At 38.1% G+C, this 14264-nt stretch overlaps 1 protein-coding gene across 4 annotated transcripts in view; it reads left to right on the forward strand.

Moving 5' to 3' along the window:
- pamr1b (peptidase domain containing associated with muscle regeneration 1b) overlaps window positions 1–14264 on the forward strand; it is a 169191-nt gene that overhangs the window by 147048 nt on the left and 7879 nt on the right. For all 4 annotated transcript variants that reach the window (XM_042753304.1, XM_042753305.1, XM_042753306.1 and 1 more), the window contains 5 exons: window positions 2819–2926; window positions 3745–3915; window positions 4036–4224; window positions 4484–5323; window positions 8908–9093. In XM_042753304.1, coding sequence (XP_042609238.1) covers window positions 2819–2926; window positions 3745–3915; window positions 4036–4224; window positions 4484–5323; window positions 8908–9093 — 1494 coding nt within the window. The remainder of the gene's footprint in view (window positions 1–2818; window positions 2927–3744; window positions 3916–4035; window positions 4225–4483; window positions 5324–8907; window positions 9094–14264) is intronic.

Below are 14264 nucleotides of genomic sequence, written 5' to 3' on the forward strand. Positions count from 1 at the left end.
TAGCCACCTTGATAGTGTTGCAAGCATTGTAGTGGCTGTATGTTTCAGACCGTGAGTCTAGGTTCCTTGGTCTTTGCACTTCACTTTCACTGCAGCCTAAGATACAGGTAACATTGGGATAATGTTGCTTAAATGCAATTGCATGGCCCTGATTGTTTCTTTGGGGAGCCATGGTATCAGATCCTTCAAGGCTACAGCCATGGTGTCAATCCAAAAAGAAATTATCCTGCTCACTTGACTCACTGATATATGGAATCGAATGGCTAGATCTTCTATCAACAGGTTTAATTTCAGTTTCATTAGTGTCAGCACCTGTTCAATTTCAGTCTGGTAAGTCAGATTCCCATGGGGACGCAGAACAGCTACAAGGGTATGAAATGTGTGGAGTTGGAGACCGGTGAACAGATTTAAGTCATAGTCATTCTTCAGAGCAGGAGGCTTGAAAGTATCGCACTGCGTTGACTCTTTTACATAAGTTAAACTGTGTTGTCTCTGTATGTATGCTCCTCGAAGACGTGGTCTTTCCACTGTGTTCTAACAGCGGCAACGTTTTTAGATGTACATCTGTGGTCATCAACATCTGATTGCTTGGGACTGGGGACAGATGCAAAACTCTCTTCTACAGGTCTCAGTTCATCCATTAAACAATGTAAATACAGACAAATCATAATACATTGAAGCATCTAACATTAGCTGGGTTATTATATGGTACAGGGGGAGTTTCTATTTCAAAAAGGGTGATTTTTCAAGATTTATATTTGATTTTTAGAAATTTTTGAAAATTGTTAATTACTAAAAATTAGTAAACTAATTCATTTTGGGATATAATAATGCAGAATTTTAGTTTATCACTTGTACACTTTTAATCGGCATTATGAAAGACAAAATGCTGACTTTACACATTTATAAACCAAAATGAGTTTATGAGCAAATACTTTTAGGTATTATTTTGTTAAATGTTGTGATTTGAGTTACAAATGGTAAACATTTAAGGTGCCATACTGTTGCAGCTGGTAAAATGATCAGACAGACCACACTCTGCTGCCAAAATGTGTAGTCAATATTTAAGAGTGTGCACACTTGGGTAAACACTTTACAAGAACAAACTCAGAGAATCAAAGAATCTTGGATTTAATGTTGGCACTCTCAAGGTGGAGTGTTTAAAGTTGAATTCAAGTCAGACCTGTTTAAAGAATTCATCACCCTGAATAAAACCAATATGTGACCCTGGACCATAAAATCAGTCATAAGTAGCACAGGTATATTTGTAGCAATAGCCAAAAATACACTGAACGGGTCAAAATTATACATTTCTCTTTTATGCCAAAAATCATTAGGATATTACGTAAAGATCCTGTTCCATGAAGATATGTTCTAAATCTCCTACCTTACATATATCAAAACATCTCGGTTAGGTATGTAACCCTCGTTCCTCGAAGGAGGGAACAGAGAATTCACGTCAGTGATGACCGACGAACTGGGATCTCGCTAGAGAGACCAATCCGCTTCGATTGTTACTAAACGAGCCAATGGACATAGGCATGTGGATTTCGCATGTTTTCGATGAGGAGCCGAGCTGGTGACCTGGCAGCTCAGTGGTGGTACAGCAACTGTGGCCGACGGGATGTAACGTCTCTGTTCCCTCCTTCAGAGAATGAGGGTTACATATGTAACCGAGATGTTCCCTTTCAGTCGGTCACTCTCAACATCACATCGGTGATGACCGACGAATTAGGATCCATACCAACAAGCCACAGGTGCTGCCCCCTCCAGTGCCCTGTGTAGGCCTCCCGTAATCCAGGGGGCGAGGCAAACGGGTAATCCAAAACATGCAATAATCCAGGCAAGGGGCAAACAGAGTCCAAACGACAAAACAAGAGAATAATCCTAGACAGGCAGGAGATCAAGTAACAGGCATTCAAGCAACACGACGTGACTAAACTAAGACTACATCTAGGAGCAAGAACTGGAGAACTATGACTGAAAACTGGCTCCGTAATGTTGCTATCACTAGGAGACAGATACAGGCAAACGAGGAAGTCCATGGCTTATGTAGAGTGTGTGATTAGCTGCAGCCACATGTGTAATCAGTGCAATGGATGATGGGAAATGTAGTCTGGGGTGAAGTGCAACTGTTAGTGTGGCGCTAGAGTCCATAGTAATGAGCGGGTAATCTCTGGTGGTGAGTGAATGGAAGAGCAGGCACAGGATCCATGACACATATAGAGGAAAGGGTTATAAACAAGGCTTAATAATACTTATTCCTGAACATGGCAAAGATATTGATTATTTTGCACTCCTTAAATAAAGAAATTACTATCACAGTGGTCAAATATCGAAGCTAGAGTCTATAATCTTCCTAATGATACAGTTTGTCCAGATCAAGTATAAGTATTATGTTTTAACATGCTGTAAATTTTGTACAATAATAATCTGCGGCCACCTGCGATCTTTGCATGTCACAGGGTTAAAATGAGGGGAAAAAATGCAATTGTATAAAATTTCTGTAATTCAAGATATATTTGCAACTGGTTGCAAGTAGGAGTCTGAAACATGAATTTATTTGCAGGTTTTATTAACAAACAAAAGATAAAAAGTCCAAAAAGATTATCCTTGACAATATCATCTTGAAAGCCCCAATGCATGTACTATATGCATTTGGCCTCTCAAGGAAACAGATTTTGTATTTTCTTGATTTCTTGTAAATTTAACATAACATCTGTATTTATATATGTGTGTTTAGGCATGTGTACAGTATATAATACATAATGTATTATTGTTGGAACTGAATGAGTAACGTGTAAATGTATTTGTGTAGAATGCATATCTTCTCCATGTCTGCATGATGGCACCTGCATCGTAGACTCCTCTCACTCCTTCCACTGCGCCTGCCTGGCTGGATATACTGGAAAGAGATGTGAACATGGTGAGAACAGTCTTTTTAAGAGATAAATTACAATTTAATTCTATCCATACACAGACATGACTAGAGGTTAAGTCTAGACTCAAATTGCAGCTAATTTGTTGTTCCTGCTGCTGCTGCTGATGTTGTTTTGTTTAAAATGTGTTAACACTTGTTTATACTACTACCCTTACAAGGCGAATTTATGCCGTGTATTTCTTAATGCTGCACTTTTTATTCTGCCCCTGATGTGTGTTCCTTCTATACCAACTTGACAGTAAGCTACAGGATTCAGAAAAGTGTCGAACACAGGAGGAAAGTTGAGGTTCTGCTCTTTTCCACTTCTTTTCTCTTTTTTGTAGAAAAAAAAAAAAAAAAAGAGAGAGAGAGAGAGAGAGAGAGACTCTGCAAGGCACAACATGTGAGGCAAACAGGGAGAGGAGCAATTTCTGGCTAACTGAATGGAGAGAATCTAGAACACTGCAGTCATTTACTGGTTAACCTCTAACCTAAGAGTCACATGACCTGAACCAACCACTAAGAAAAAAAGAGTTATCAATGTCTTTTTGATCTTACATCATACTGCCACACTGTGGTGCAAAATAAATAATAACAGAATGTGTTCCATCACACTTTTATACCGTAGCATGTAACAGTTGCAGGGCTTGTTTTGTGCTTGTGATTTGGACAAGTAAATCAGTCATGCATAATAAAAATTGTATTTTATTCTTAATATTATTATAATATTCAATTGATTTCTAGGACACTTTTTTAACTTTTATAAAGGGCCCTTTCCCTCCCAACTAATGCCGAGCCCTGTGAATGTATATATGATCTCCCAGTGCTTGAGTGCAGAAGGCCTTTGGTTCCAGCCCACGGGAATACAGAGCATCTGGATGTAAGGATTGGAGGACGTGCTGTGTTCCAGTGTGACCCTGGATACACATTAAAGGGTTTCAGGATGGCCACCTGTTTATTGGATGGGTCATGGAGTACACCAAGTCCACAGTGTGGTAAGCAACTAAAAACTCATCATAACATATGGATCTACAAGCAAGGCTAAAATTGAGTCATTGTACTTGGGTTAAAATTAATTTGATCATAGTTGAAGCTTGACTGTATCTTTTCATCAGTGCCTGACCAAAACTGCGGCATTCCTCCAAAGCCAGAGCATGGTGATCACTTCCTCGTTTATGGACCAAATGATGTAATTATTGCTATACAGTATTTCTGCTATAAGCTATACAAACTGAATGGAATCCCTCAGAGAACCTGTCTGGGCAATAACACTTGGAGTGGGACAGCACCAACCTGTGTCAAAGGTACTGAACTGTTTACAATACAATGACTTAGTAGCTCTTGGTCCTGACACTGGATAGCTAGATTGTCTCCATGGTCACTGCTTATAACATCAAGCATCTCAAGTCTTCAATGTATTTTACATTAAATCATTATAGTCAGTTTATCGTTGGCATATACAGTATGGTAGGTCTGTGGTTATTTTCTTTTTCCATTTCTACTTCAGTTTTTCGGTGGTAGAGCAGTGCTTTAATTAAACCTTTGAATTTCTTCTATTTACAGAGCTGGACAAAATTCCTGCAGCAGATACTGAACAAAACCAAGGCAAACACAGACCTACCGGACAAGACGAACTGGCCCTTGCCAAGAACAAAACTTCACAAGAAAAAGAAAATGAGTCAAAAACAGTCAAAGATATAAAACCACAAAAGCCTACCCCTGGAAAAGATAACGTGGGGCAAGATGGAAAGTTTGGCGAAGACATGGGCATAGATTTTGGGAGAGATTTTGTAAAAGAAAAACCTAAAGCTGAAAACAAAGATGCTGATAGCAGCATTAACACAATCAGAAAGAAGGAAACTGGAGAGGATAAGGACGCTCTTAAACCCTTTGACAAAGACGCACATTTAGATATCGGAAAGAAAGTTGGAAGTCCAACAAAAGATTTGGGCATGGAATATATAGATATTGTCTTGATAGACAATAGGATGGCCAATAATCAGACCACAAAGGCTGACAAAACCAAGGATGGTGGAATGGACAAAGGACAAAAAAGAATCGATGGACCTCAATACACAATATTAAGCCTGACTGAAGATGAGAAAGACAATATTCTTTATGAAATAGATACAATACACAAAGGAAATAACACTAAATTTTTCAATAGGAATGACATAGAAAATTTGGGGACACTGTTTGAAGAAACTGAGCAACTCCCATCAGCTACTATTGGAAATTACAACACAACAGTCATGCCAACCGTGAGCAAAACAACTGATAAAATGACAATGATGGCTAAACCTATGGAAAAGGTCAAAGTGGATACAGTGAACGTAAAGACGTCAGAACAGGATTTACAACAAGAGACAAAAAACGAATCTCAACAAAACACAGACATGGAAGGTGAATCTGGGCAGATTATTGGTAACACAATTAAATGTTTTATAGTGATTTATACAGTTTAATTGCTTTTTCAATAATTATGTCCAGTCTTTGTTAATGGTTGCCACAAGTATATTTTTACCAGGATGACATAATTAAATAATTGTACACCATTTTGAATCGGGTTTTAATATTTTATTAGCTAAACAAACGCAAAGCTTCCACCAAGAAAAAAAAACATAGTACAAGCAAGAGTACAGCGCCGACCGGTGTTACCCGGATGAGCCTGTGTTATTAGCTTTCACAGGCTGTTATCCAGGAATAACATACCTCGGAATGTCACGGCTGACCAATCAGAATCAAGTATTCCACAGAGCCGTGTAATATATATATATATATATATATGTATGTGTGTGTGTGTGTGTGTGTGTGTGTCTGTTTGTGTTTAAATCTGGTGGTTTGTATGTCATATTTTGGTATATTAGGGGTGGGGGAAAACGCAGAAAATATATATACAAATACTTTAGCTAAAGTAATATGTTAATGCTTTTAAGTTAATACTTGTTCAGAACAATCACTTTGGCAAAGTTTGGTGGTTTTAAGTTGGTCAAAAAAAAAAAAAAAAAAACACGAACAATTCAGCCATCTATTTATTATCATGCTAATTTTTGTGCTTTAGCGCCAATGGCAGGTGCACATTTTTACCCCAAATACCGTACTTTTACATATTCTTCTGTCATTGAAAAACTGCTGCTTTAATTACTTTGAGTTGATCATTTTACCTTTTCTTCTTAAATTTACAACATTTACAAAAAAAAAAAATGAGATAAATATTAGATAATATTATAATATTGTATATTATATATTTAGATAATATTAGCTAAAATTAGCTAGAATCAACCTTGTATTGCTGTCCATGGATCAGCCAAATATCCATGTGCATATCCGTGGTTGTTAAGAAATGTGTTGAGGTGAATTTTGGCACCATCTAGTGGTTTAAAGGAGAATAAGGTAAAATGTGCTTTTTGACCTTGTGCACATTTAGCCCCATTGTACCCTACTAAATAGACAACCCAATCAGTGTAGAGAAATAAATATGAGCCAGTTCTTTTTAGTGAATCAAAAATGTACAACACAACCAGTGTTGTCTGATTTCAAAATGAATTGAAATTATCTGATTCTTTGGCACTGGAGTTGCGTTTCTTTTTTGCAAATATTTATTCGTTAAAAGTACTATAAGAATTGTTAATGGAACCATTACGGAACTGGAATTGTTAAGATAAATTGGAACTGATAAATTCTTCCCAACTCACATCCATAATAAAAATCTACCTCTCACATTTCCCAAAACAAAAGATGGTAACACTTTAGAATACTGCTCCATCATTAATGAATAACTTCACAAGAACACGAGTAATGCAATATTAGCACTCTAGTAACTACAAGTATCTAACAACTCACTAATTAATGAATTAGTGAGTAATAGTGCTTAGTCGAATGTGGTAGTTCCCTATTAGCTAATCAGTAACTACTTTTTTCTTTTTTCTTTTCCATACGTCCCCCCCCCAAAAAACCCCCATGAAAATCAGTTAGAATATACTTAAGTAGATTTGTTAGCAAGTAAAATATATAATAATGGGTAAATTCTACTTACACTACCTATTTGTTCACAGTAATAACTGCAAAAAGAAAAAAAAAAGTAAAATATACCCAAAAATATTAGCTCTGGCACCTCAAAGTGCGCATGTGTGATCCCACAGCTGAGGAGAACACATCCTGATAGCAAGCAACCACTGAATCGATGTTAGAAATAGTTGATTTGTCAGTGTTAACGGCACTGAAATAACATTACTTTTGCACCTGTAATTAATGTTGAAATAATGTAGAAATTTCATCAAAACACCATTATTGCGATCAGCATTTGCTTTAGTTTGGCTCTTGACTCGTTGTACTTCAATGTTAGGTTAGGTAAAAATGTGTTCAAAAGCATTTGCTGAAGCAATGAAAACTAAGATCTTTTGGGATCGGCTGATGGTGACTGTAATCTTTGTGAGAATGTTTTAATAATTGTTGTGTTTTTTATATGTGAATGATAAAGCACGGGGACAGCTGTCATACTTCTGTCAATTAATCACTTGTTAAATTGCTGAATTAATTTGACTTCAAGAATCAGCATATGGAACTCAACAATGGTGAAAATCAACAAAAGAAAAATTTAGCTGGAATGCATGCTGGGTATCAACGTAGTACAAAACTCAATCAATACTCCCAGCATCCATTGCTGTTGATCTATTTAACTGAATTAGTTTGATGATTGTCACCACCAAAATGATCAACCCTTTTTATATTATTTATCATTTTTATTATAGGTTGGCATCCATCACAAGACATATAATGCACTATAATCCACCTTAACTTTAAAATGTTCTTCTTTATTAATGCAGAAGTATTTATGTTGAAACACTACATATTATAAGCATGACAAATACTGAAAAGCAAAGAAACTAAGAAACGCTGATCAAAATAATGGTGGTTTGTTAAAATTTCAACATTTTCCTATTGGCTATTATTATGAATAATAATTTAGCAGATTAACTTTTGCCTGCTAAAATTGTTAATATTGCTAAACTTTTATAGGTAATTATTTATTATATGTGTATTGTATTGAAAAATATTAGGTATACTTTACGTTTTTTTTTTTTTTTTTTTTTGTCAGAGCTGTTAAATGTAGGAATTCTTTACCCAAATATACTTAACAAAAATAAGATTTTAACAAAAATAAGACCATTTGAGTAAACAGATTGCCTTGTCTTAAACCATGGCTTAAACTTTTAAAACTTTGCAGTTTAGTAATTAAGTGCTGATTGAGCATTAGTGAGGAACAGCTGCTGTTAACAAACAACAGCACAAGACCTACTACAACTGACTTCAGCCACAGACGAAGATGAAATCAACTGAAATAAAATACATGAAATCTCTCAAGATCTGATTAAACAACCCCACAAACAGCATCACCAGCTCCACTTATTAGTAACCAGACTGACTTTACTTCTGTCAGACGTCTACAGAAGATCTGATCGAGAATTAACTAAGGTTTAGATGTTGATTTAGATGTTGAACCATGTTAGAGATCAGTGTTTGCTTTAGTTGGGCTCTTGTCTTAGGTTTTTTTCCCGCTGGTTGTTGTAACCATGAGTTCCTGAAACATATTTGTTATAACTGCATGTTTGCTGCATGTTTTTTTAAAAACACATCAAAAATAATTAAGGTTTTGAGGGTAAAAAAACCCCAAAATGTACAAGTCGCATTTTATTACATTCAGAAATAATAACGCAAGGCCTAATAATGTTATAATGTAGCACCATTATAAACACTATAGGAAATTTTGACTTTGGCCTCGCTGGAGGTGCGAGGCTTTAGGCCCCTCCCAGCTCGTTATTAGCCCTGGCTCGCAAAGCGGCTAATTACTACTGTGCTTTTGGGTGCCCTATTAAACAATAACCATTTTATTTAATCATGTACTTTGATTATGTTTGATGTTTACATTGACGTTTTTTTTTCTGTCTTTCACTTTCTGCTGTCATACTTTCTTTTCTCTCTCTCAGAGGGTGAAGGGAGACCATGTCCTCGGCTGTCACCATTGTATAATGGTTACTATAAGTTGGTTCCTGACCTCCTTCCAGAAACAGTGGAGCTCTTCTGTAACCTGTCGTACGCTCTGAGTGGCAGCGCCCGGAGGACGTGTCAGCCTAATGGCACCTGGTCTGGCACGCAGCCCGTCTGTATGAGAGGTTGAAGCAGTCTCAGACTTCAGCAGTCTTTTTTAGCACTGAATTTACTGAAGAGATACAAAATAGTTGCAAACTCCTCCTTAAAATTAATTCTGATTGCAGTTTGCATATTGGCAGTTTCTCCCTTTGCACAGAAATGCAGAATTCTTTTTAGGAGCACAGAGCAGACAGGACCTCATCCAGAAGAGAGTGCTTTTTACAGTATTGTGTATAGCAGTGGCAAGCAGTGATTTCTTTAAATGAGTTTGCTGTCCTATTTACAGTATCAGAAATGACAGTTAAGAAACATCATGGCAGGTGCTGATGTAAAAAATAGGGCTGTTATCAGGAACAGCCATTAGGTGGCAGTGCCTTGCCAAATTCTTACACTTAAGTTTTATTTGGACGGGGTTTGTTTTACATGGAGAGGTAGGGTAAAGTAATTGTAAGCAGAGCTTCTCAGTTATTTTAGTCCTGTTCGAATGAGCATCTCAGTAATCATTATGGACATTGTCACTAAATATTACAAAAAATGTTACCTTCTGTGAACAGGTCCAGAAAAATCCTACCTCAGGTAATGCTAATCCCATGTAAATAGACCAGCTGTAAATATGTATGTTAATGTTATGTGATTTTCTGGTGTGAGTTGGTGAGTTGTTCGAGTTACCACTCCAACTTCTGATAGTTTTAGTAATATTTGTTTTCCCATGTGAACTGACCATTAATATTACAGACGGCCTGTGGTAAAATTTCATTACTCTATTTACCCTTGTAAAACTAATCCTATCCGAATAGGGTACGCTCACCAGCCACTATATTAGGTACAGCTTGTTAGTATGAAGTTGGACCCCATTTTCCCTTCAGAACTGCTTTAATTCATCATGGCATGGGCTGGAAACATTTCTCAAAGATTTTGGTCAATATTGACATGATAGCATCACTTAGTTTCTTCTGATTAGTCGGCTTCACATCCATGATGCTAATCTTCCATTCAACTGTGGAGACAATTTGATTACAGTGAATTTACTATCGTGTTTAAGAAACCAGTCTGTGATGATTTGAAATGTGAAATGGTGCATTATCATGCTGGAGGTAGCCATCACAAGATGATTTTCTTCCACCTTGCATGCATTAAATATGGTAACAGAAGCTCACACATGCATGATGAGCTAGTGATTTTTGTCTTCATGCATCAAGCGCACAGGTTTTAGCTTCAGTTATAATCAGGGAAATTTCTGGCCATCAAATCTGACGAAGTATATTGAGTAACAAATCTTAAAATAAATAAATAAAGAAAAAATGAAAAAAAATGAAAATTGTATGTAAAATTAGCTGCAAGTTATGCTTAGGGGTGCTCCTGACAGTGTCCATACGATGCATGTGTATGGGACCGCTTCAAAAACCCCAGCTGCAACCTTCACTGCAATTCATCTTCTGGCCGCTAGAGGCTGGCTTCAAAAGGGAGTCAGTCCCATAGACTCCCCATGTTAAAATGCCCAACTTAACAGCAGAAAAAAATGTGTTTACAGCCTGGTACAAAAAGTGGTTTTGGTCTATATAGCTAATTTCAAAATGTGAAAATGATAACTGCGTCAGACTGAAACTACCAAAAACACTTGTGTCGCGCCTGGTGCCGCATTGCACCGAGTGATATTGTCCATAGATTCATCAACTGGGGTCATACAGATTACCATCACGCTCAGATTATGTAGTTTTTGAAGTGCCATCTTTAGATGAATCATACACTTGCATTTTATGCAAAGATATAATTTTTGAAGGTGTTAATGTTGGTTTTTATGTTTAGGTATTGTTTTGTGTGTGTTTGTTTATCTGTTTTGGATTTTTTTTTTGTTTGTGTTTGTAAGATGATTCAGTATGATGAAACAATTATTTATTTATTTATGTATTTATAGGTTACTTCTAAATACATAAGTATAATTGAAAGTTGTACTTTTTTACTTTAACTCAAGTGTATTTTTGGCCAGATACTTATATTTTTAGTAGAGTTGTATCAATACTTTAAATAAAGTATAATTTTTGAGTAATTTTTACACCCCCGTTTGCTTAAGAATCTAGAGTTAGTTTTGCATCAAATACAATGTGATTTTGGGGAATCAAGTCTGGCAGCAATAGCACATTTATCCACTTAGGCGAGTAATCCGCAGACAGTTTTTCTTCTGCGTGAAAACACCCACATGCCAACACATCAATTACAATTTGCAACAATAATGATGATTCATAGCAATAAGAGCATACAGGTGCCAAAGTTGTTGTGGGCCTTCTCACCCAAATCCTTCCCTAACCATCACAACTTTGCTTAAAGGGGTCATATGATGCTTTTTTAAAGATCATTATTTTGTGTATTTGGTGTAACAGAATATGTTGACATGCTTTAATGTTCAAAAAACACATTATTTTTCAAATACTGTATATTTTTGTATTTTGTATTTGGTGCACCTCTCTCAAAGGCGTCGTTTTCTACAAAGTCCCGCCTTCTGACAAGCGCAGTCTACTCTGATTGGCCAACTGACCCAGGGCATTTTGATTGGCCGAACACCGAAACACTCATCGGAAATGTAATGCCCCTTTCCATATTCGCAAGTTTCTTCTTTCAAAATAAATGTAAAGACAATTAATAATGTCCTTAGTTTTACCATCAGTTCAAACCCGAAAGGGGAACAGAGTCGCGTGACAGACACAGTGATGATGCTCGTATGTGTTTGTAGTAAACAAGCCACGGATGGTAAAGGCAACTGACTCCACTGTGATGTGACCCTTGTCTCTCTCTCTTTCACACACACCTACGCACATACACTAGCCTGACTACGTCAGACTTTGTACTTCTGCTCAATTTCAGTTCGCTTCTGTACTCAGTCTGAGATAGCAAACCAGCTCCCAGATTTTCCCAGGTTAGGGAAATCTAAACGACAGCAGACATGGAGACACGGGATGCTATTCGCTCTGTTGTGGAGAATATTCCCGGGATTTTCCAACTGAAGCTCGAACAAGAAGAGTGTTTGTTTCACATTTTGAATGGAGGTGATGTTGTGGCCCTACTCCTGACAGGTTTTGAGAAAAGTTTAATTTATCAACTGTTACCGATCGTCAGCGAGAAACTGGGGAGGCCAAAGTCCAGCAAGGCGATAATTGTGATTGTGTCCCCCTTGGTTGCTCTCATGGAGGATCAGGTTAAGGAGGCAGCAAAACTCGGTCTGTCTACGAATCAAAGCGAAGTAGCAGAGTTTGGTATTACCAGGCTACACTTACTCACACAAGGCACACAAAACTCAGCATTTGAACAGTCTATAGCAAATACTTTAATAGCAAAACATACTTATAGTAGCTGATTCAGAAGCACCAGATTGTCGTAGCAAAGTCTGAATTACCTCCTCTCCTAGGTTCATGAAACGGTCGTCCATAAAATATGCTGCTGTTCTGTTGTAAGTAATCTTAAAGCTTCCTAAATGCATCTACTTTTGGAAGGCCAAATAAAGTGCTTTTGCTTTCACCCTAGATACACACAGCATCTCCTTGACATGGCTGCTTCAACACTAACTGCGGTTAGGCTACTGAAACCACGCCTTATTTCTTTGCGTGAACATTTGGTCGGCATTACGCAAATATTTCCACATTGTGACGTAGATATGTGGGGTTGTGTTTGAATGAGCCGTTGTAGGGGGTGTGGCAGAGTCTTAACTTTGATAAAGAATATCTCTTTGGATTTGAGACTTCAGTCTTTGCAACTTTACAGATCTTCTTCATGCACCAAGAGCTTGTAAAACTCTAAAGAGAAAGGAAAAATTGAAATTGCATCATATGACCTCTTTAAGATTTAGCGTATACTGTTGTTATACTGAGGAAATAGACCCACACAGACCACAGGGTGAGCATCTCCTGTTGTACTTCCAGGGTAAGCTCCTATTCCAGCAGCAGCCTTAGTTTCCTATCTGCCCCTCACTCAATGTTGTGTTGATGTAGTGGCACTGTTGGTCATACTTTGTGAGTCCCAAACAGCTCTGATGCTTTCAGAAAATACCAGTGAGAACTGGTGAGTGGAATTTGAATGCCAGATTTTCCTATCTGGCTTGCTCCACTCATTCAGATTTTGTTATTCAGAGCTGCATGTTTGTTTGTTTTTTTTACAGTACACAGTTCATTCAACTCTATGAAAAACCTGTTTGATCCTTACGGTGCATTGCAGTGCATGCTGCATGCTTTGACACAGTGAAAAAAAAGCATTTCCAGGTTATGTTTGTAACCATGGTTCCCCAAAGGTAACAAGACACTGTGTTGAAACACTACGGAAACACCTTCAGCGTGCCCATGCTCTGAATCAGCGGGGAAAGCACAATCAGCCCCCCAAGAGCCGACTGCGCGAGCTCTGCTCCCCATTAATGCTGCTCATTATAATATTAGGCATGAAATGCTTGTGTAACTAATGCTTGTACAACTGGTGAGCTCATTGACACCCTCCATGTCAGTCTCCTTTGAGAAAGACAGGCGGAGCGTCTTGCCCTCTCCCCGAGGTGGAAGGACCACAGCACGGGCTTCCGAAACCCCTAAAGTGGGCGCCAGATCTGGTGGTTAAGTAAGAAGATAGGGACTTGCCCATCTACATTCCCTCCACTGGATAAATATGTGAAACCCACGAGCACAGCTGCCGCTCGTTGAAAGTGGGGGTGAAATTGTGGATGGTCCCTTCTCAAAGAGAGCCCTCTGAGAGCAAAGCAAGGCAGTAACAAAATGCTCGCAATATAGGCAGTTAGCTCCCTCGAGAGCTGACTCTGCGTGCTTTGCTCCCAAGCAGAGAACACACAAACTGTGTGTGTCCTCACCCGAAATATAGCACGGGCAGGGAAGAACACACAGCCTAAACGCTGCCTGCTTTTCCAAATGGTTCTTTTGACTGAAGCTTTGACATAATGGAGCTTATAAGTGGACAAACAACACCAAATAAGACTCACAAACAGATAGCGACTGACACACACACAGAGTGCTTGCTGATTGACAGAAAGCTGATGCCAGTTCCACCTCACATGCTTTTAAGCTTCCTGGTCATTACATCACCATGACGTCTCGCCTATCCATTTCCAGGTTATGCTTGTAACCATGGTTCCCCAAAGGTAACAAAACACTGTGTTGAAACACTAGGGAAACACCTTCAGCGTGCCCATGCTCTGAATCACATGTGT

Source organism: Cyprinus carpio, chromosome B25 (genome assembly GCF_018340385.1).
Source record: "Cyprinus carpio isolate SPL01 chromosome B25, ASM1834038v1, whole genome shotgun sequence".
NCBI classification, from domain to species: domain Eukaryota; kingdom Metazoa; phylum Chordata; class Actinopteri; order Cypriniformes; family Cyprinidae; genus Cyprinus; species Cyprinus carpio.